The sequence below is a fragment of the Hemiscyllium ocellatum genome, chromosome 25 (genome assembly GCF_020745735.1).
Source record: "Hemiscyllium ocellatum isolate sHemOce1 chromosome 25, sHemOce1.pat.X.cur, whole genome shotgun sequence".
NCBI lineage: Eukaryota > Metazoa > Chordata > Chondrichthyes > Orectolobiformes > Hemiscylliidae > Hemiscyllium > Hemiscyllium ocellatum.
This window is the reverse complement of record NC_083425.1, coordinates 36,248,217-36,270,342: the sequence shown is the minus strand read 5'-3', so window position 1 is coordinate 36,270,342 and position 22,126 is coordinate 36,248,217. Positions and strand designations below refer to the sequence as shown.

The window sequence follows — 22,126 nt, the reverse complement described above, 5'->3', positions numbered from 1 at the left end:
CCCCTTTAAGCATTGGATACAAGTGATAGTGGGGTTCCCTATCTGGTTTACGTGATTAATAGCGCTGCTTTGTTTTCAACCAACCTCTGTCCCTGTTTTGCCCTCTTTCATCGAATTTTATCTCCTTTTAGTTTTACTCTTCCTTCCAGTTTTGCCCCTTTTTTCCCCCAATTTTAACTGCTCACGACCAGCTTTGCCCCTCCTTTGCCTCTGGCTTGGCTCTTGCATTACGTCACCTCAACTCAAACAAAGCCCGCTGAATGTGTCACTCAGTGGGGACGTTCCGCCTTCTGGGCGTGATTAGCAGCCCCTTCCACCAATGGCATGCGGGTCGTTTGTCATGGTTACCAATGGGCGGTAGAGATGTCCGGGATTTGTACCAATGGGCAATCGTCAAGGGCGGGGTTTACCTGCCGGTTTATAAATAAAACGGCAGCGAGTGCTCGGATTCGCCGCGAGAGATTGAGGAGTTCGAAGCCGTTGCTTTGATAGTTACGGACGGCGAGAAGTGGGGAAACGGCAATAACCGGTGTCTGAAATGACTACAACCACTACATACCAAGGCCTGGACTCCACAGGCCGTAGCAGCTCCAGGTATTCCGGGGACAGTTACGTTGCCGTTATAACAGACGGGGTGTTGAGGGGCGGCGGCGGCATTTCCACCGCGGGAGCCCTCCGCCCGGTTCGGTGTGAATCGTTGAGACAAAGGACTGGGTTTGGTGCTCACGGTGGGATCTGGGCTCAGGGGAGAGGTGGGAGAATACTGCCTCAGTCTCCTCCTGCCGCGGAGAGGGTCGGAACCCTTGGCAGCTGTTTCTTGTCCTGTCAGCCTGGGACAGAATCGATATCCTGAGGTATTCTTCCCCCCCCCTCCCTCCCGGCCCTCAGGGAGGGTCTTCACCTCTGAGTGTTGTCTCCTTGGAGTCCACACCATGTACTGTTGCCTTTCGCAACTGGGCACGTTGTACCTTACCACCACTAGCCTCCCAACCCTTACCAGCAAGGTTTCCAACCTGACGTGCTGCCTTTCTGGACATCGCCACCACGCACCCACACTATTCTCTTTCCCCCCCCGGGTAGGATCTGAAGCTTTGGGTGTTGCCCCTCTTGGCATTAGTGGCTCCTGTGATGTATGGGCGTTTTTTTTTATTGCTCCTTGGTTATCTGAAGCAGGCGCATTGCATGCGAGTATTGTCACCACACATTAGACAGTGGACTTGACGGATGAGTCCACTGCCAGCTACTACAGGATGCCAGCGCATCTTGATACAGTGCTGCAGCAATGGTTTTAATTGGCCAAAACGAGCCCTTTGTTTTATCTCTTTGAGCAGTATTCTTTGCTTACCAAGGGTTTGGGTAAGTGTAAAAAGACAGCTGCATGGTTATGATGGTCTGTACATCTTGGAATGCGTCCAAAGGTCTTGTATTGGTCTTGGTGGTTCCAGTTGTACATTGGTGAATCAGAAATTCCAGGGGGCTTTGAATGACAAAGTCAGCAATATTGCATGTTGTTGCAAAATGATATCTGTCCTTGTGAAATCTTCTTGATCAGAACCATGGGTGGGTCTTTCATTCACTCTTAATCAAAGGAAGTTGGCAGTCTTCAGCTATCTTTCTATAGTTCTTCAATACTTACCTGTTTCGGTGCCATTGATCAGTGGCAGGAACCTCAACCTCTTATAGGAGCAGAAGGTAATGATAGTTAAGGCTAGTTTCAGATGTTTAAACTGGCCTAAAAATTGTACCATGATCTTGTATTGAAATGCACAGACTATCTGTGTGTGCAAAGAGGAGACTTTGTTTGGATGTAACCCTTTGTCTGGCTTGATGTTGTCTGAACCATGCGCACACACTGGGGACCTCAATCCGTTTTTATTTGCAATCTCATTAGCTTGCTTTAAATATTTGTCTTCACATATACATGTGCATATGTTGCAGATATGTCACTGTTTAGATTGAAGGCACAGCCCTGGTGCTAGTCTGGAACATACTACACTGCTGCTGCAAAGTAGAGGGTGTGGTTGGGCATTTGCCTGTTGTCTCTGTCAATAATGGCCATTCATTTTAAATATACTTTTGTCTAAATCCTGTCATATAGGAATCTTTTAATCGATGTGTATTCTTGTGACTTGGAATGGAGAATTAAATGATTTGCTGAGGTGGCCATTAGTTTTTACTATTCAAGGTCCAGACGCTAAGGCTGGATTGATTCATTGGTTTCTGTAATATTAAAGGGAAACAAAATAAGAAAGATAGGTGTTTCCTAATGCTTTGGTTGCAAATGTAGTGTTTCTGAAGATGGAAATCTGTGCTGGCCACCCTTAAAACTGGCTGTGCGCAATTAGGCAGGCTTTACCTGCATCTAGTCTTAATGTGGCAGAGAAACAAAGAAAAGGAAGCAAATCCTGAACTCTGAATTCACCATATCTTGTTGGATACCTCTTCCCACATTCTCGGATACCTACCAATTTAAGAATTGGGTTGGCTAGTTACGTAATCCATGGCAGAAATTCCTCCCCATGAGTAATGTCTTCTGCAAATCGAGCAACAGCTGAGACTGACTAAAAATGTCACTTCAGTTTGGATTCTCAGGACTGCTCTGTTTCAAAAGTTGTTATATTTGTCCAAGTGTGGGTGGAAGAAGTGAATTTGAGTTGAGCGTGACTGCCTTTCTCGTCAAGGAGCTAAAGTAAGTTTTGAAGTCTAAGGAAATCGGTGGCCAGCAGTGGCAGAACTCTTCACTGGTTGGATGCTGACCAAGCATATGACCCAATAGTAAGTGTTCTTGTGGTACAGTGATAGTGACCCATCTCTGGGTCAGAAGGCCTGTGTTCAAGTTTCACCTGTTCACGAAGTGTCATAATATCTACTTTAAAAATATCAGTAACCAGATAGTTTTGGTTTAGTAGTCATTTACTGTCAGGACAGTGCTTAAGGCCCAACCGTTGACCTTACTATCCAAAGAAGATTAAAAGTGACCATGTTCTCTGATTTTCTTTTTTTCCCATGTTCAGTTTGATTCCCAACTTTGGGAAGCAATCTGGCATCATGCAAGTTGGGCTAGTTTCTAGCTTGGACTTAGAAATATTCAACAAATTCTCAAAACCAGGCAATGACTAAGAATTTCATTCCATCTTTTTACATTCAATGGCTAATCCTTAGACTAGCCCCACTTTTGATATTGCAATTCTTACCATTGGCAAGAAATGGACCTACAGTAGTCAAAACTTGGTGTGGAGGACAGCGAAGAAGGTTACCTCAGATTACAATGGAATTTTGATTAGATGAGCCAATGGCCTAAGCAGTGGCAGATGGAGTTTTAATTTAGATAAATATGAGGTTTTGCATTTTGGAAAGCAAATCTTCGCAGGACGTATACACTTAATGGTAAGGTCCTAGGGAGTGGTGTTGAACAAAGAGATCTTGCAGTGCATGTTCCTAGCTCCTTGAAAGTAGAGTCACAGGTAGGTAGGACAGTGAAGAAAGCATTTGGTATGCTTTTCTTTATTGGTCAGAGCATTGACTATATGAGTTGGGAGGTCATGTTGCAGCTGTACAGGACATTGGTTAGGCCACTGTTGGAATATTGTGCGGTTCTGGTCTCCTAATTGGAAAGATGTTGTGAAACTTGAAAGGGTTCAGAAAAGATATTTACAAGAATGTTGCCAGGCTTGGGGGATTTGAGCTACAGGGAGAGGTTGAATAGGCTGGAGCTGTTTTTCCCTGGAGTGTTAGATTAGATTACTTAGTGTGGAAACAGGCCCTTCGGCCCAACAAGTCCACACCAACCCACCCATACCCCTACGTTTACCCCTTACCTAACACTACGGGCAATTTAGCATGGCCAATTCACCTGACTCGCACATCTTTGGACTGTGGGAGGAAACCGGAGCACCCGGAGGAAACCCACGAGGGGGTTGGAGGCTGACGGGTGATCTTAGAGGTTTATAAAATCATGAGGGGCATGGACAAGATAAATAGACCAAGTCTCTTCTCTGGGAGTCCAGAACTAGAGGGCATAGGTTTAGGGTGAGAGCAGAAAGATACAAAAGAGACCTGAGGGGCAACTTTTTCATTCAGAGGGTGGTACGTGTATGGAATGAGCCGCCAGAGGAAGTGGTGGAGGCTGGTACAATTGCAACATTTAAAAGGATGGGTATATGAATAGGAAGGGTTTGCTGGAATATGGGCTGGGTGCTGGCAGGTATGACTAGATTGGGTTGGGATATCTGGTTGGCATGGATGAGTTGGACCAAAGGGTCTGATTCCATGTTGTACATCTGACTGTATGACTAAATGCTGTGAATGCAGGAACTAATCAGAGGTTAGGAGTTGTTGTGAGTCTGCACCTGACTCCTTGTGTGTTTTTCTGTGATTGTCCTATGACACTGGTCAAGCGGCAGGAAGAAATGCATCACTTATTTGGATGAGTGTAGTTGTAATTATGCCAAAGCCTAACACAATGCAAGTAGTCTCTTCATAGGTGCCCACCTGCCACCTAGCTATTCACCACTGTTGCTGTCTGGCTGTAGAATGTAGCATCAACACAATAAACTGCAGCTACTTAAAAAGCCTTCTTGGATAGCAAAGGCTAACCACCTTCAAGTTCTCCAAATTTTGTACGTTTCTGATTTAGAACTTCATTGTCATTTATTTGTTGCTGGTTCAAAGTCTTTGAACTCTTTGACAGAGCATTTGGGAGGATTTTCAGGTGGACTTCAGTGGTTTAATAAATCACTTTTTACTGCCGTCTTGAGATTGCCTTACTGCAATTTTCAGTTCTGTTGAGACTTCTCATAATAAGCTTTGTCCCAACATACAGCAGGACTTGGACAGTGCCCATATGTCATGAACGAAGAGTCAGAATTATGATGATCCAGAAGGAGATTGGAGATAATTTGACTCTTTTGCGTAGAGCTCATTTTTTGTATGAGCTTCCAATCTCTCATACTGTCTGGCCCAAAATGCTGTTATGATAGCTATTCTAGTCTTTACAACAGTGACACAAAATATACTTTAATATAGTTGCAACCATAGAATGGTTACAGCACTGAGAAGGCCATTGCATCTGTGGTTCTCTACAAGAGCACCAGGTTTAGTTCCATGCTCCCTTGTTTTCCCTACAGCTCAGAAAATGTTTTCTGTTGAAAATCCCATGTGCTTCCATCACCATCTCTGACATGGAGAATGGTTAAGATGTTAAACTCAATGTCTTCCACATCAAAGTCACTGCCCTTCTTGACCCTTTGTTATTTCAAAGATTTCAGTAAAGTAGTTAAATACATTTTACATTAAGAAATCAATAATGGCTTTCTTTAGTTTACATGAATTTATCTGAGACTATTTTGTTCTGAATTCTGTTTCGAGAAGTTTTTCCCATCATTGAAGTCAAATTGACAGCTCCTGTGCAGTCCTGCTCCTTTGGCTTTCAGCCACTATTGCTGAACAATATATTCCCTTGTGGTTGGTTGTGCCTACAGTTCAGCTACCTTAAGTAACTTTACATACTTACACATGTCTTGTAAACTTAATTTAACCTCTCTCAATCTGACTCTTTGTGCCTTCCTATTTAAATATTTCTAGAACTTCCTTCTCTCCCAATCCCTTGTGAACTTATTTTCTATGTATTCCCCTACAAGTCAGTTTAAATCTTTTTGAACAGCACAAGCAAAGATGGGTTTTTTTTTTATGGAAGTCTAATGTGTAGAACACTGAAGATGTGATCTGTCATTGTGAAAAGGCTTTCTTTAATAGTGTCCTTTGTAACCAGGTATTGTTTTTCAAGATGCTAAATGTAATGTGACATCTTTGTTTTGGATGATTGGCTGAATACCGATACCCTTTGGAGTATTCAAGAGCTGACTTTGATGTTGTGCGGGTTTAAGGTTCACAGAAGTTTGTTTTTCATTTTGCAAGCAGAGTGTTGCAGCCTCCTGGTGGTGGATCCAGTATCTCATTTGGGGTGGAGGAAAATGTTAAACCAGTGCATCCTCGTTCAAACAAGACTGCATCGAATATCTTTGGACCACCAGTAGAAAACCAGCCTGTGGCTAGAAGAAGCAATCCACCAGGTGCAGTACAGTATATAATGCCAAAGCAAAATATTGCAGATACTGGAAATCTGAAATTAAAAATAAAAATGCTGGAAACAGTGAGTCAGGCAGAATCCATTGGGGGGGGGGGGGAATATTAACTTTTCAGGTTGACTCACCATCAACTGAAAAGATAAATGTAATAGATTTTAAATAGTTAAATAGAGTGGAGTAATGAGGGATAAAATCAAAAAGGAGGTTTGTGATGGGGTACAGGGCAGGACAGATCAAATAACAAGCAAGGATGATGCGAAAGGGGAAACTTTGAGTAGTTAGGCTATGTAATTGCTGCGTGGAGACCGGTTCAACTGAGGCATTAGAGGGCTTTTGATTATTTTAATAAAATAGTGTATGGGTGGAGTGGGGCAACATGAGATACAGGCATAACGATGCTTGTTTGAAGAGCTGGTGAAGGCATAGGCCAAATGACTGCCTCCTGCACCATAATAATTGACTTCTGTGAACAACCTATTGTGAATCTGGGAGGAAATAAAGGGGTGAGAACAGAACGATCTGAAATAGATCAGGCCTACTTGAGGTTCCTGTCAACCAAACTGAGATTCATCCTTGACCAAGGAAAAATAAAGCATTGAAAGCCTTTGTATAGAAAGCTGCATTATCTGAACAGATGTGATTGAAACTGAGAATTAAATGGTCCTCTAAACAAGTTGGGTGGTCAAGCCAGCTGCAAAATTTGCTGGGCTCCGTTTCTAATGGCTGGCTGAAATGCCAGATTTATTGAATTTCTACCTTGCATGTTGACAATCGTCCTTTTCTCTTTAAGAATTTTTCTGGAGTGAGAATTACAGCTGATGGTGGAGGGCCCACGTACCAAATCATACATGCATTTGTCATGATCCTCCATTTTCTGTAATCTACAGATTTGAAAAAATATGGAGGAATTTGGATTTGGAGTTGAAATGAGGCCTGTTTGGTAAACTGAGATTGTAGTGTATAAAATCAGCTTCGAAGTCAAAACTTTAAACTATCTTTTGTATTGGTTGTGACATGGTTTTTCCTGTTGAAAATGTGACCAGAAGCTGGTGTGGGGTTCATATAGGATACTGAGACCAATCTTATTACAATCCACCAAAAACTTGGATGGAAGCACAGAATGTACAGTAACCAAATTTTGCTGATGACACAAAAATAGGTGGGCAACTTCAGTGATTGGTTAAGTGATTTGGCAAAATAAATTGGCAGATGGAGTATATTTTAGTAAAATAGAAACCTACAAACAGGAGTAGACCATTCAGCTTGCCTTTCCATTCAGTGTAATCATGGCTGTTTGAACACTTCAAAGCCTTTTATAAACCCTATCCCCCATAAATTGTACACCACCAGAAATCTGAAATCTATTGATCTGTACCTGAACCTAGACACTGGAATTCTCAGAGCTGTGGAAACTAAGTTTCCCAACCCTTTTGAGTTTTAAAATGTCTCCCCTCTTACCTAAGTGGCAACTCCCTTATTTTCAAATTGTGCACCTGATTCTAGACTTTACAATCTGGGAAACATCTAGTCTACATCTACTGTCTGTCCTTTTCTAAATATTTAGAAAATTTCAATATGTTCATTTCTTGCTCTTCAAAATGCTAAGAATATAGGCCCAGCTGGCCACTCCCTCTTCCTAGCTCAATCCTGTCTTTCTAAAACATGTCTGGTCAACCTACCTTGCACTCTGGCAGTTGTATTGTTCCTGAGATAAGACGAAGATTGTGCTCACTACTCCAGATGTGGTCAAACCAAGCTTCTACATAATGAAGCATGACTTCTCTACTCTGTACTCAAACCTACTTGAAACCTGACAGTAGTCTTATGTGGAACTACTTTGCCATTCATTCACTGTTATTTTCAAAATCCTAGAATTCTTTCTAAAGAGCACTGTTAGTCTACTTGTACCACGTGGATTTCAGCGATTAAAGAAAGCAGTCAGTACCCTATTCTCAAAGCAATAAATACTGGCCTAGCCAGTGACACCCACATCCTAACCAATCTTTTTAAAGAAATGAATCAAACACTTTCTCAACCACCGACTCTAACCAATCCCACTTACTATTTTTCTAAATGGTTCGGCTATAACCATCTGATTTATTTCTTGTAACTTATCTGTCAGATGTTTAGCTGACAGGTTTATAGTTTCTTGGTGTAGTAAATGCAAATTGCTGGAGAAACTTAGCAGATCTTGCAGCATCTGTGTAGAGAAATGGAGTTAACATTTAATGTTCAAACATTTGGAGTTTGAAGAGTCATTGAATTTAAAACATTAGCTCTGTTTCTTTCTCCAAAGAAGCTACCAGACCTGTTGCATTTCTCCAGTTTTAATTTCAAATTTCAGCATCTGTAGTCTGATTTTTATTTATTCCTGCTAATGTTTTTTTTCTCCTCTTGAATGAACATGTCATATTTGCTGATTTCCAAACCACTGGGACCCTTCTAGAAGAAATTTTAAGAAGTTTGGATGATTATATCCATTCCTGCTATTAGCTTTGTAGTCATTTTTAAAACCCTAGGATGCATGCCATCAGGTCCTGGGACTTGACTGCCATCAAGTCAATATTTTCCCAGTATCTCCGTAGTAGTGATAAGTCCCATTCTGTTTCACCTCGTTTTGAGTTAGTCATAGAGATGTACAGCACAAAAACAGACCTTTCAGTCCGCTTCGTCCATGCTGACCAGATATCCCAACCAATCTAGTCCCAACTACCAGTACCTGGCCCATATCCCTCAACCTTCCTATTCATATATCTATCCAGATGCCTTTTTAAATGTTGCAATTGTACTACCCTCTACCATTTCCTCTGGCAACTCATTCCATACATATACCACCCTCTGTGAGAACGTTGCCCCTTAGGTCCTATAAAGCTCTATAAGGTCACTCCTCCGCCTCCAACACTCCAGGGGAATCAGCCCCAGCCTATTCAGCCTCTCCCTATAGCTCAAATCCTCCAACCCTGGCAACATTCTTGTAAATCTTTTCTGAACCCTTTAAAGTTCTGAGAATGGAGACCAGAATTGCATGCAATATTCCAGAAGTGGCCTAACCAATGTCCCATACAATCGCAACATGACCTCCCAACGCCTGTACTCCACACTCTGACCAGTAAAGGAAAGCCAAATGCCACCTTCACTATCCTATCTACCGGTGACTCCACTTTCAAGGAGCTATGAACCTGCACTGCAAGGTCTTCTTGTTCAGCAACATTCCCTAGGACCTTACCATTAAGTGTATACGTCCTGCTAGGATTTGCTTTTCCAAAATGTACCGCCTCTCATTTATTTAAATTAAACTCCATCTTCCACTTCTCAGCCCATTGCCCCGTATGATCAAGATCCCATTGTAATCGGAGGTCACCTCCTTCGTCGTCCACTACACCTCCAATTTTGGTGTCATCTGCAAATTTACTAACCATACCTCTTTTGCTCAAATCCAAAACATTTATATAAATGATGAAAACTAGTGGACCCAGCACAGACCCTTGTGGCACTCCACTGGTCGCAGGCCTCCAATCTGAAAAACAAGCCTCCACCACCACCCTCTGTCTTCTACCTTTGAGCCTGTTCTATATCCAAATGGCTAGTTCTCCCTGTATTCCATGAGATCTAACCGTGTCTCCCATGGGGAACTTTGTCGACTCTTACTGAAGTCCATATCTATCACTTCCACCACTCTGCCCTCATCAATCTTCTATTACTTTAAAAAAACTCACTCAAGCTTGAGGCATGATTTTCTCCCACACAAAGCTATGCTGACTATCCCTAATCAGCCCTTGCCTTTCCAAATACATCCTGCCCCTCAGGATTTGGGCGGCACGGTGGCACAGTGGTTAGCACTGCTGCCTCACAGCACAGGGACCTGGGTTCAATTCCCGCCTCAGGCAACTGACTGTGTGGAGTTTGCACATTCTCCCTGTATCTGTGTGGGTTTCCTCCGGGTGCTCCGGTTTCCCCCCTCAGTCCAAAGATGTGCGGGTCAGGTGAATTGGCCATGCTAAATTGCCCGTAGTGTTAGGTAAGGGGTATATGTAGGGGTATGGGTGGGTTGCGCTTCGGCGGGTCGGTGTGGACTTGTTGGGCCGAAGGGCCTGTTTCCACACTGAGTCATCTAATCTAATTCCCTCCAACAACTTGGCAACCACTGATGTCAGGCTCACTGGTCTGTAGGTCCCTGGCTTCTCCTTATCACCTTTCTTAAATAATGGTGCCACATTAGCCAACCTCCAGTCAGCAAGCACCTCACCTGTGACTATTGATGATACAGATATCTCAGCAAGGGGCCCAGCAGTCACTTCCCTCGCTTCCCACAGTTCTAGAGTAAACCTGATCAGGTCCTGGGGCTTTATCCACTTTCTTGCATTTCAAGACGTCCAGCACTTCTTCCTCTAATATGGACATTTTAAGATGTCACCGTCTATTTCCCTACATTCCATGTCCTTTCCACAATAAACACTGATACAAAATACTCATTTAGTATCTTCTGCAGCTCTGCACGAAGGCTGCCTTGCTAATCTTTTGAGAGGCCCTATTTGCTTCCTAGTTACCCTTTTTGTCCTTAATGTATTTGTAAAATCCCTTTGGGAATCTCTTTAGTCCTAATTGCCAAAGTTATCTTTTGCCCTCCTGATTTCCCTCTGAAGTATATTCCTACTGCCTTACTACTTTAAGGATTCATTTGATCTATCTTGTCTATACCTGACACATGCTTCCTCCTGTTTCTTAACCAAAATCCAATTTCTTTAGTCATTCAGCAGTCCATACACCTACCAGCCTTTTTGTCACCCTAACAGGACTATACTGTCTCTGCTCTCGCTCATTTCTGAAGGCTTCCCATTTTCCAGCTGTCCCTTTACATGTGAACATCTGCTCCCAGTTAGCTTTCGAAAGTTCTTGTCTATTATCATCAAAATTAGCCTTCCTCCAATTTAGAACTTCAACCTTAAGATCTAGTCCATCCTTTTCCATCACTATTTTAAATCTAATTGAATTATGGTCGCTGTCCACAAAGTTGTCTCCACCCGACACCTCAGTCACCTGCCCTGCCTTTTCCCAAGTGTAGGTCAAGTTTTGCACCTTCTCTTGTAGGTACATCCACATACTGGCTCAATTTTCATGTACACACTTAATAAATTCTTCTCCATCTAAACCCATAACACTATGGCAGTCCCAGTCTGTTTGGAAAGTTAAAACCCCCTACCATAACCACCCTATTATTCTTACAAATATCTGCGATCTCCTTGCAAGTTTTTCTCTGTTTCCTGCTGTGTATTAGGGGGTCTATAATATAATCCCAATAAGGTGATCATCCCTTTCTTATTTCTCAATTCCACCCAAACAAGTTCCCTGGATGTATTTCTGGGAATATCCTCCCTCAGCACAGCTGTAATGCTTTCTCTCATCAAAACACCCTCTTCCCCCCTTTCTGTCCTTCCTGTAGCATTTGTTTCCTGGAACATTAAGTTGCCAGTCCTGCCTATCCCTGAGCCATGTTTCTGTAATTGCTATGATATCCCAGTCCCATGTTCCTAACCATACCCTGAGTTCATCTGCCTTCCCTGTTCGGCCTCTTGCATTGAAATAAATGCAGTTTAATTTCAGTCCTTCCTTGTTCTCTGCTTAGTCTCTGTCTGCCTTGACTGTTAGACTTGCTTCTGTTCTCAACTGTACCAGTCTCGGATTGATCTCTCTCCTCGCTATCTTCCTGGGGTCCCACCCCTGACCTTACAAGTTTAAATCCACCTGAGCAGCTCTAGCAAGTCTCCCTGCCAGCATATTTGGCCCCTACCAATTCAGGTGCAATCCGTCTTCTTGTACAGATCACTTCTAATCCAGAAGAGATTCCAATGATCCAAAAATGTGAATCCTGTACACCAGCTCCTCAGCCATGCATTCATCTGCTCTATCCTCCAATTCCTACCCTCACTAGCTTGCAACACCAGGAGTAATCCAGATATTACTACTCTTGAGGATCTCCTTTTTTAAATTCCTGCCTCACACTCTATATTCTCCCTTCAGAATCTCATCCTTTTCCCTTCCTATGTTGCTGGTTCCAGTGTGTACAATGACCTTTTGCTGGTCACTTGAGAGCATTCTGCACCCTCTGAGACATCCTTGATCCTGGCACCAGGGAGGCAACATGCTTTGGCGAGTATTCGAAGTCTTCTACTCTACAGTGAAGACAAACTCAAAATACCTGTTCAATGCCTCTGCCATTCCTTTGTTCTTCATTGTGAATCCCTTAGACATCCTCTCTGGAGGACCAACATTTGCATTATTACTCTGTCCAAAGTTTCTACAATGCTAGGTTTCTCAAACTTTACTATTTTGTCATTCCTTGGAGACTTTCAGAACTTATAATGTCCTGACTTACCACTAATCCAACACAAACTGTACAAGTACAGTATTGAATTTCTCAGTTTGATACTGTCCATGACATCCTATTTCGCTATGGATTACTTGTCTTTTTTTTCAGACTTTGAGTTCTATCAAAGGTCTGTCACTGCGGCTCCAATTGCTTATCTTTTTTAACCTAATTTCCCAATTCCTGTCCGACAGCTCTATTTTCATAGCCTTTTTATCATTTTTTCAGGTTTTAAAGTATTTGTCTTAGACTAGGGATTCTCTCCTACAATCTCAAGGTGAAATTCTACCATGTCACTTGTGTATTCTTTACAAAGAGGATGCTGATTACTTGTCATTGTTCATTGCCCTGAGTACAGTTGAGGAAGTCTCCTTCCAGGCTACCTTTTGACACTTTGATTTGTGCAATCAGTATGTAAAATAGTCACCATAGCTTTTAACCTTTCTTTCACATCCAATTTCTACTAATCTGTTCTACGGTACAACCACTGTTAAGGAACCTATAAGCTACTTTCACAAGTAACACCTGACCTTTCAATCCACACAGATTGATTCTATACCTTCACTCCTCCTAGAGCTAAGGTAATCTCTTGCAATTGTACTAATGTAACCTTTTTAGAGCTTCTTCACCACTTCCTCCTGAATATTCAGGCATCAACCTTTGTCGTCATGCAGGCATGTCTCTCTAATGGATCTGTTTATCTATTATCTATTTATTTCTAGTTGTACAAAACAGGTGAACTTTTTTTTAATGTGCATGTACCAAAACTAAAGCCCCAAAAGACTTGTTTTACCATTATTTACCAAAGTATTATTTACTATTTTTGGTTGTAACAATTGATGCAGTCAAGTTTTGTTTTGCCTTATCCTGCCACACTGTTACAATGATCCAAATCACCACCCTGTTGTATGACCTGGTTTTCTTTTTAGATTATCTTTTCCTCTCATAACTTGATCCCATAGCCCCAACCCTGATCCACTTGCAGCCACACTCTCTCTCTTATGCCTGACCACTGACTAAATCAGATGACCCTAGCCAAGTGTGTTTAATTGACTTCTGTATGCATGCAAATAACACTCACAGTTGCTATGTCAGTGTCTGCAGCTTAACGTTAAGCGCTCTAACCCTGAGCTGGAGCTCCTCGAACTGCAGACACTTGGCCAGATGTGGCTGCCTTGGAATACAGTAGCAACCATTCACTGCTCGCTGATCGTGCACAGACAAGCAGGAGGCTGGAGGAACCTGGCAAGTCAAGCAGTATCAGGTGGTGAAGTCAATGTTGTGTAACCTTTCTTCTGCAGTGGGGGTGGGTGTTGGGAGGGTTTTGGGTGGGGAGAGGGGCAGAGTGGTCAATTAGGGATAGATGAACAGGGGTTATGGCCTGGTTGGTTGATGGGAGGAATGTATCCAATTGGTGGCTGGAAGAAAGTCAGTCAGAGGTAAGGAGCCGGGGGTGGACTTCAAAATTGGATAACGGAGTCCTCTGGGTTGGAGGCTGCCCAGACGGTAGATGAGGTTTTCCTCCAGTTCACTGGCAGTGGAGGAGGCCAAGGATAGTTCTGTCGGAGGGGAATGGGAAGGTGAATTGAAATGGGTAGTTACTATGAGGTCAGGTCAGCCCTTGTGGGCCTAGCTGAGATGCTAAGCAAAACATGCCCTTAGTTTAAGTTTGGTCTCTGCAATTTAGAGAGGACCACATCAGGAGCACCTGACCAACTAAACTAGGATGGAGAGGCTGAAACTATTTCACATGGAAGGACTGTTTGGAACCCTGTATGGAGGGGAGGGGTATCCTGACTGGTTTTACGTCTTATAGGTGCATGGGAAGGTACCAGGGGTTCTTGGGGTTGCTGGAGAGTGGTACGAACCAAAGATTGGTGAAAGGAAATGGTCTTTGTGGAAGGCAGAGAGGGACGGGGAAGGGAAGATGTTCTTGGTGGGATCTAATTGGAGTTGGCAAAAGTGTTTAAAGATAATGCATTTGGATGCGGAGACTAGTTGGGTGGTAGGTGAGGACAAGGGGTTTTAGAGCAGTGGAGGTCTGGATGACCGAGGGAACAGCATGTTCAAAATAAGTGGACATTTGAGATGCTTGCGAGTGGAATGTCTTCTAGGTAAAAACAATGACTGCAGATGCTGGATTAGTGGTGCTGGAAGAGCACAGCAGTTCAGGCAGCATCCAAAGTGCAGCAAAATTGACATTTCGGGCAAAAGCCCTTTTGCCAGAAACGTCAATTTCACTGCACTTTGGATGCTGCCTGAACTGCTGTGCTCTTCCAGCACCACTAATTCTGGAATGTCTTCTAGTCAGACCAGATGCAGTGGAGGAATTGGGAAGACACAACATCGAAGGCCTGTACTTCACTGCAAGGTTCTATGTTCTATACTGGGTGGGAGGGGTTTAGTCCAGATAGATATGGGAGTCTGTCAGTTTATAGTAAGTCTCTGTAGACTGCCACCAGAGATGGAAATGGAGAGATCAAGAAAGGGAAGGGGGGGGGTGTCTGAGACCAAGTGAATTTAAAGGTCATGTGGAAGTTGTGGATGAAGTCTGTACTGCTCTAGTTCAGCCTGGATGCAAGGTACTGGGCTAATGCAGTCAAGGATGTAATGGCAGAAGAGTTGGGCACAGTGCCTATGTGTAGGGACTGAAGAGGGACTGTTTGATGTAGCCAACAAAGAGGCCCTAGCTATGCTTACCTACCAGAGACCCCATTGCCAACCCCTCTAGTTGAAGGTTAAGTTATTGAGGGTGAGGACTAGTTCAGCAAGGCAGAGGAGGGTGTTGGAGGACTGGATGGGTCTGTTTTGAGGGGAAGATGCTGAGGGCCTGAAGGCCATCCTTGTGGGGTATGGACATATCTTCACTCAGGATATGCAGTCTTTATATAAAGTACTGGGGGCCAGGGAATTGCAAGTTACTGAAGAGATGGAAGGTGTGGTTAGTGTTGAAGATATAGATGGAAAGTGTCTGGGCAAGGGACTATTCTTTTGACTGTTTCCAGCACCCCTCCCTTCCATTCCTCTGACCGAGTCTTCCTTCTAGCCACCAACTGGATTCATTCCACCCATCGAACAACCATGCTATATCCTCTGTACTTGTCTTCACCTATCATTACCTTACGTTCCACCCCTCTACCCACACCTCCCTTATCTGCAGCTCCCCTTATACCCACCCTTACTCCTGATTCAACCTGAAATGTTGACTTCTCTGCCTCCTGATGCTGCCTGGCTTGCTGTGTTCTTCCACCTTCCTGCTTGTCTATCTTGGATTCCAGCATCTGCAGTTTTTTGTCCCTCATAGCGTAGCAACAGCAAACTAATACACCCCTGACTGCCACGTTATGGATGGTAGATAGACCTTGGGAAGTCAGCAGTGTTTCCTGCTTCAAATTCTTGACATCCAAATTGCTCTATTGCCATAATATTTTTCTATTTCAAATTAGTTTCTGGTCCATGCTAACCTCTTGGATCTTAATAGTGGGGATTCAGTGGTGCTAATGTTGCCAAATGTAATGGGGAAAGTTAGATTCTCCTTTTTTTTTTAATATTGTCAGGCACTGAAATGCAAATGTTGCTTGCTGATCAGCTCAAGCTTGAATTTGTTTTCTGCATGTTGACATGGACTGCTTGATATGAGGATTTGCAAATTCTACTGAACACTATACATTCAACACTTCGTAAAAGTCAGGAATTTTAAGCAGTTGACGGTTATTGGGTTTAGGACACCCCCTTGTGGAACTCCAGTGATCTTGACAATATTTTCTGCAAGATAAGCTCCAGCCAGTCAGTTATTTAATTCCATATTGCTAGAGCTCCTTAATGCTACACTAGGTAAATATTTTTTGTTAGGAGCAATCTTTTGAACCGGTTTTTCTAAGGATTAGGTGGCCACTTATTCTTCCTATCAAAATGCACGAACTATGCTTATTTACTTTGTGCCAATTCCATGTCTATTCTTCATGCTTACCGCATCTTGTGTTTTGATGTAGTTGAGCCCTGTATTAATTAAATCTTGCTTCTATTTCAGAAGTCCAAAGTTTTTGGTTAAATGTTGGACAACCAGTCTCAGCACCATCCTTTTAAAACTACCCTTCTCTGAATGACTTTTGTAGTCAAAGTACTGTACATTCTGCTAATTCATAAGGAATTGAGACACATCAGCCATGATCTCACTGAAAGTGGAACAAGTTTGAGCAACCGTCTACTGTTTCATACATTCTTTTGTGTACAATTTGTCTTTTGGGTATTTTGAAGTTTTTATTGATGTATTTTATTGTTATTTGCATTAATGCACAAATACCAAGCCTGTTCTGCTTCCTTCCTGTCCTGAGATATTCTTCCCTCCGGTGGTCACTAGGAACATGAGACAAACCTGTGTGCTGGTATCTGGTAGCAGTGATACTAAGTTCAACTAATTCTAATCAGATGAGTCTCTACGAATTACCTTTTGAAGTAACTTGTTGCCTGGTCAAACACTATTGCTTTTGATACTGTGTGACTGATCACCCAGTAAAGAAATGTTTTCCTTGATTCCTGCTTGTTTGTTTGTTTTTTTTTTGGTGCTTAAGATGTGCTTGACTGTTATGGAAGTGCTTTTTTTTTTATTGCCTAGTTCCTGTTGTTTATCCTGTCCAGTTTTTATTCTTGTTTTTTCTAGGTGGAAAGAGCAGTGGAATCTTTGGAACTGCTACCACTGAAACACCGGATCTAAAGCAACGGAGGAACCCACCTGGTGGCAAGACAAGTGGCATCTTTGACACTGTAAAAACTCCTCCCAAAACTCTGGTAAATACCATTTAGATTATTCAGGTACCATCTGGATGTAATGTTAACCTTGTTTTTCTGCAGAATATTTCTTTTGTAGTACATGATGGATTGAAGTTATCTCTAGTTGACTGGACTGTGGCATACCATTTCCTGTTAGTTACTATGGGACTAGTGTATTATTGAACTGTTTTACCAACATGCAAGTAGCAATCTTTTTATTTTCATTTGAGTGATTTGATATAAATTCAGCAGAACTGAATAACATCAGTAAAACCTAGAACAATATAGCACAGGAAGAAGCCATTTAACCAATCATATCTGTGCTAACTTTGATACTATTATATACTGATCCTTTCTACCTGCACATGGTCAACATTCACTTCGTTAAAGTGCCTTTTAAACACTGTTAATGGCAGCATGTTCCAAGCATCCACCACTCTTGCATTTTTAAATCTTGCCTCACGCGACATTTATAGTATCCCTACAGTGCAAATTCCACACAGTCACACGAGGCTGGAATCGAACCTGGGTCCCTGGTGCTGTAACTCAACAGTGCTAACCACCGCTGAAAATGTGTTGCTGGTTAAAGCACAGCAGGTTAGGCAGCATCCAAGGAACAGGAAATTCGACGTTTCGGGCATAAGCCCTTCATCAGGATGAAGGGCTTATGCCCGAAACGTCGAATTTCCTGTTCCTTGGATGCTGCCTAACCTGCTGTGCTTTAACCAGCAACACATTTTCAGCTGTGATCTCCAGCATCTGCAGACCTCATTTTTTTTTACCCGTAGTGCTAACCACTGAGCCACCATGCTGCCCATCATTAAATTTTCCACCTCTCCCATAAAACTATTCCTCACAGTCTGACAGTTTCATCTGGAAAACCAATTCTGACTATCCCTCCAACTGGGAGGAGAAAGTGAGTACTGCAGATGCTGGAGACCAGAGTTGTGTGGCGCTAGAAAAGCGCAGGTCAGGCAGCATCAGAGGAGCAGGAGAAACAATGTTTCGGGCATAAGCCCCAACATCCATTCTCCTGCTCCTCAGACATTGACTTTTCCAGCAGCACACACACTCTCGTACCCACCCAGTCGATCAGATTTTATCAGCCTCTGACAGAGTGAAAGCAAGGATTGGAGTCTTTTATCCACATGCAATAGTGGAGTGATCAGAATGGCAAATGATAGTCAATATGGTGTAATTGCAGCTGTATAAAGCTGTAATGTGATTACTGAACTTAATAGGAGAAAGTGAGAACTGCAGATGCTGGAGATCAGTTGGAGTGTGGCACAGGGAAAGCACAGCAGGTCTGGCAGCACCAGAGGAGCAGGAGAATCGACAATTAGAGTATAAGCCCTTCATTTGGAAAGTTCTGGGGGTGGGGGGGGGTTTGGAAGGAGTCTAGTGATAAATAGGGGTTGAGGTAGCTGAGAAGGTGATAGTTGGTGAGGGATAGGTCCGAAGGGAGGGTGGAGCAGATGGTCAGAAGGAAGATGGACAGTTTGGGTCGTGCTGAGTTGGAGGGTTGGACATGGGATGAGGTGGAAAGAGGAGAGATTTGGAAACTGGTGAAGTCGACATTAATGCCATGTGGTTGGAGAGTTCCAAATCAGAACATGAGGTGTTCTTCCAGTCATCAGGTGGCTTGGATTTGGCAGGGGAGACAGCCCAGATCTTGAATGTCCTTGGAGGGGATGGGGTGGAAGTGGTCAGCCACAGGGTGGTGGGGTGGTTTGGTGTGTCTCAGATGTTATCTGAAACATTACGTGAGTTGGCATCCTGTCCCTCCAATGTAGAGAAGACCAGATCAAGCAATAGATGCATTAGATGTGGTGTTTCAATGTGGAGGGATCCTTTGGGGCCTTGGAGGAAGGTGAGGGTGGAGGTGTGGGTGCAGGTTTTACACCTCTTGTGGTGGCAAGAGGAGGTGCGAGGAGTGAAGGGTGGGTTGGCCTTGGACCTAACTAGGCAGTTGCGGAGGCAGTAGTCTCTATAGAATGCCAGTAAGGGTGGGGAGGGAAATATATTGCTGGTGTTGGGGTCTGATTTGTAGGTAGTGGAAATGGTGGAGGATACAATGCATTAGCTGGTGATGAGTAGGGTGGAAGGTGAGGGCAAAGGGAGTTCTATCCTTGTTGCAGTTTGAAGGGTGGGGTTCAGTGGAGGAGATGCACTGGAGGATGTTGTTCATGTGGGAGGGGAAATTATGGCCTTTGAAATAGGAGGCCATTTGGGATGTTCTGGAGTGAAATTGCTTCTCTTGGGAGCAGATACAGTGGAGGCAGGGGAATTGGGACTAAGGGATAGTGTTTTTAGTGGGTGGGAGGAGGTGTAGTCCAGCTAGCTGAGTCAGTTGGTATGAAATAGATGTCAAGTGAGTCTGTCGCTGGAAATGGAGATGGACAGGTGCAGGTAGGGGAGGGAGCTGTGAGATGGTCCAGGTGATCTTGAGGTCAGGGTGGAAGGTGTTCATGAAGTTGGTGTTCAACCTCCTCATGGGAACTGATACTGTCATCAATCTACCAAAAGAAAAGGTGGAAGATGGTGCCAGTGTAACTGTGGAAGATGGACTGTTTCATGTATCCTATGAAGAGGCAGGCAAAGCTGTGGCATGACTGAGGCAAGCATGCTCTATGCCTTCTTTACCATCTTATCCTCCTGTGTTGCCATTTTCAGGACATGGATCCCAAGATCCCTCTGTATATCAATACTCCGAAGAGTGCTGCTATCGAGTATACTTTTGTTTGGCATTTAATCTCCCAAAGTGCATTGCTTTACTCTTGTCCAGATCAAATTCTGTCTGCCATTTCTCCACCCAACTTTCCAACTGATCAATATCCTGATGCATCCTTTTGACAACATTCCTTCCTATCTACAACTCCAATGTTTGTCTTGTCTACAAACTTGATTGTTCCACATACATTTTCATCCAAATCTTCTATATGAAATTAGAAACAACAGGAGTCTCAGCACTGATCCTCTCAGAACATTGTTGGTCACAGACTCCACAATCACCAAGCCAATTTATATCCAACTTAACAACTCACTGTGGATCCCACATGACTTAATCTTTTGGACCAGCCTATCGTGAGGGACCTTTGTAATGCTTTAGTAAAGTCTGTTTAGACAACATCGACTGCCCTAGTGTCATCAATCATCTTTTATCACTTTGTCAAAACCCTCTTTAAAATAAAAAGTTTGAGACAACGCCACTCCCCACTATACAAAACCATCTTTATCTTAGTTGACTATCTGTGCTGAGTCCATTCTTTCAGTAATACAAGTAAACCTGTCACTAAAATCTTGAATTTACCTATTACTGAGGCTCAACAGCCTGTAATTTCCTGAGCTTTCCCTGATGCCCCTCTTAAAGGAACAACATTGGCTATTCTCCAGTCTTCTGGAACCTCTTGTGACTAAAGAGAATATCAAGATCTCTGAAAGTCCCAGCAATCTCCTGCCTTGCCTCCCTCTCTACTGTGGGATAGATCCTATTAGGTTCGATTTTGTTTCTCAAGACCCCCAATGCCACCTTTTTTTAATGTTAACGTGCCCTGGAATATCAACATACCCCTCTCTAATCTTACAATCATCCATGTCTTCCTTGTGCAATATTGATGCCAAGTGTTCATGAATGACCACTGACAAAGCATAAATTCCCTCCCTTGTCCTCTGTGGACTTATTGTTTCCACAGCAACCCACTTGCTCCTTTATAAATGTATAAAATGTCTCTCTATTCTCCTTTTAATCCTACTTGTCCAGGACATTGAATGGCCCCTTTTACCCATCCTAATTCCTTATTTTAATTCTTTCCTGCTTCCATTATATTTCAAGGTTCTTGTCTGATTTCCGTTTCCTAGATCTTATTTCCTTTTCTTTTTGACTAATCGTTCAATATCTCGTCATCAGTGTTTCCTAAATCTTGCCATATTTCTTTTATCCTTGCAAGAACATGCTGGTCCTGAATTCTGATCAACTGGTCTTCAAAGGATTCTTGCGTGTCAAATGTTGATTTACCCTCAAACAGATGCCCCCAAGTCTAATTTCTCCAGTTACTGCTAAATACTGTTGTAATTAACCTTCCCCAATTACACTTCCACCTGAGGACCTTCTCCATAACTATCTTAAAACTCACTGAATTATGTTCACTATTCCAAAATGCTCCCCCACTGAAACTTCAATCACTTAGCTAGGCTTATTCCCTAGTACAAGTCTAGGGTGGTCCCTTTCCCTGTTGAAAAATGTGGTGCTGGAAAAACGCAGCATCCGAGGAGCAGGAGAATCGATGTTTTGGGCATAAGCCCTTCAGGAATGAGGCTGGTGTGTCAAGTGGGCTAAGGGGCGGAGAGGTCGGGAAGTAGATTGCAGGTCAAGACGATGGTGCTGAATTAGAGGGTTGGGACTGAGATAAGGTGGGGGGAGGGGAAATGAGGAAGCTGGAGAAATCTAAATTCATCTAGTGTGGTTGGAGGGTTCCTAGGCAGAAGATGAGGTGCTCTTCCTTCAAGGCATCATGTGGCCAAGGTCTGGTGATGGAGGAGGAAAAAGTGAGGTCTGGAGATCAGAGCTGAAAATGTGTTGCTGGTTAAAGCGCAGCAGGTCAGGCAGCATCCAAGGAACAGGAAATTCGATGTTTCGGGCATAAGCCCGATGAAGGGCTTATGCCCGAAACATCGAATTTCCTGTTCCTTGAATGCTGCCTGACCTGTTGCGCTTTAACCAGCAACACATTTTCAGCTCTGGTGATGGAGGCCAAGGACCTGCATGTCCTTGGCAGAGTGGGAGGGGGAGTTAGTGTTCAGCCATGGGGCGGTTGGGTTGGTTGGTGCAGGTGTCCCAGAGGTGTTCCCTGAAACATTCTGCAAGTAGGTGGTCTGTCCCTCAATGTAGAGCAGACCACATCGGGTG

General features: G+C 43.3%; 1 protein-coding gene across 3 annotated transcripts in view; it reads left to right on the top strand.

Moving 5' to 3' along the window:
• The first annotated feature begins 424 nt into the window (after positions 1 to 424).
• The window catches only part of jpt1b (Jupiter microtubule associated homolog 1b), a 40,697-nt gene continuing 18,995 nt past the window's right edge, over positions 425 to 22,126 (top strand). The window contains exons 1-3 of one of the 3 annotated variants that reach the window (XM_060844566.1): positions 425 to 594; positions 5,920 to 6,071; positions 17,111 to 17,238. In XM_060844566.1, coding sequence (XP_060700549.1) covers positions 539 to 594; positions 5,920 to 6,071; positions 17,111 to 17,238 — 336 coding nt within the window. In that variant the 5' untranslated portion in view covers positions 425 to 538. Of the gene's footprint in view, positions 595 to 5,916; positions 6,072 to 17,110; positions 17,239 to 22,126 lie in introns of all 3 variants that reach the window. The other 2 variants (XM_060844565.1, XM_060844567.1) reach the window with 2 other exon arrangements.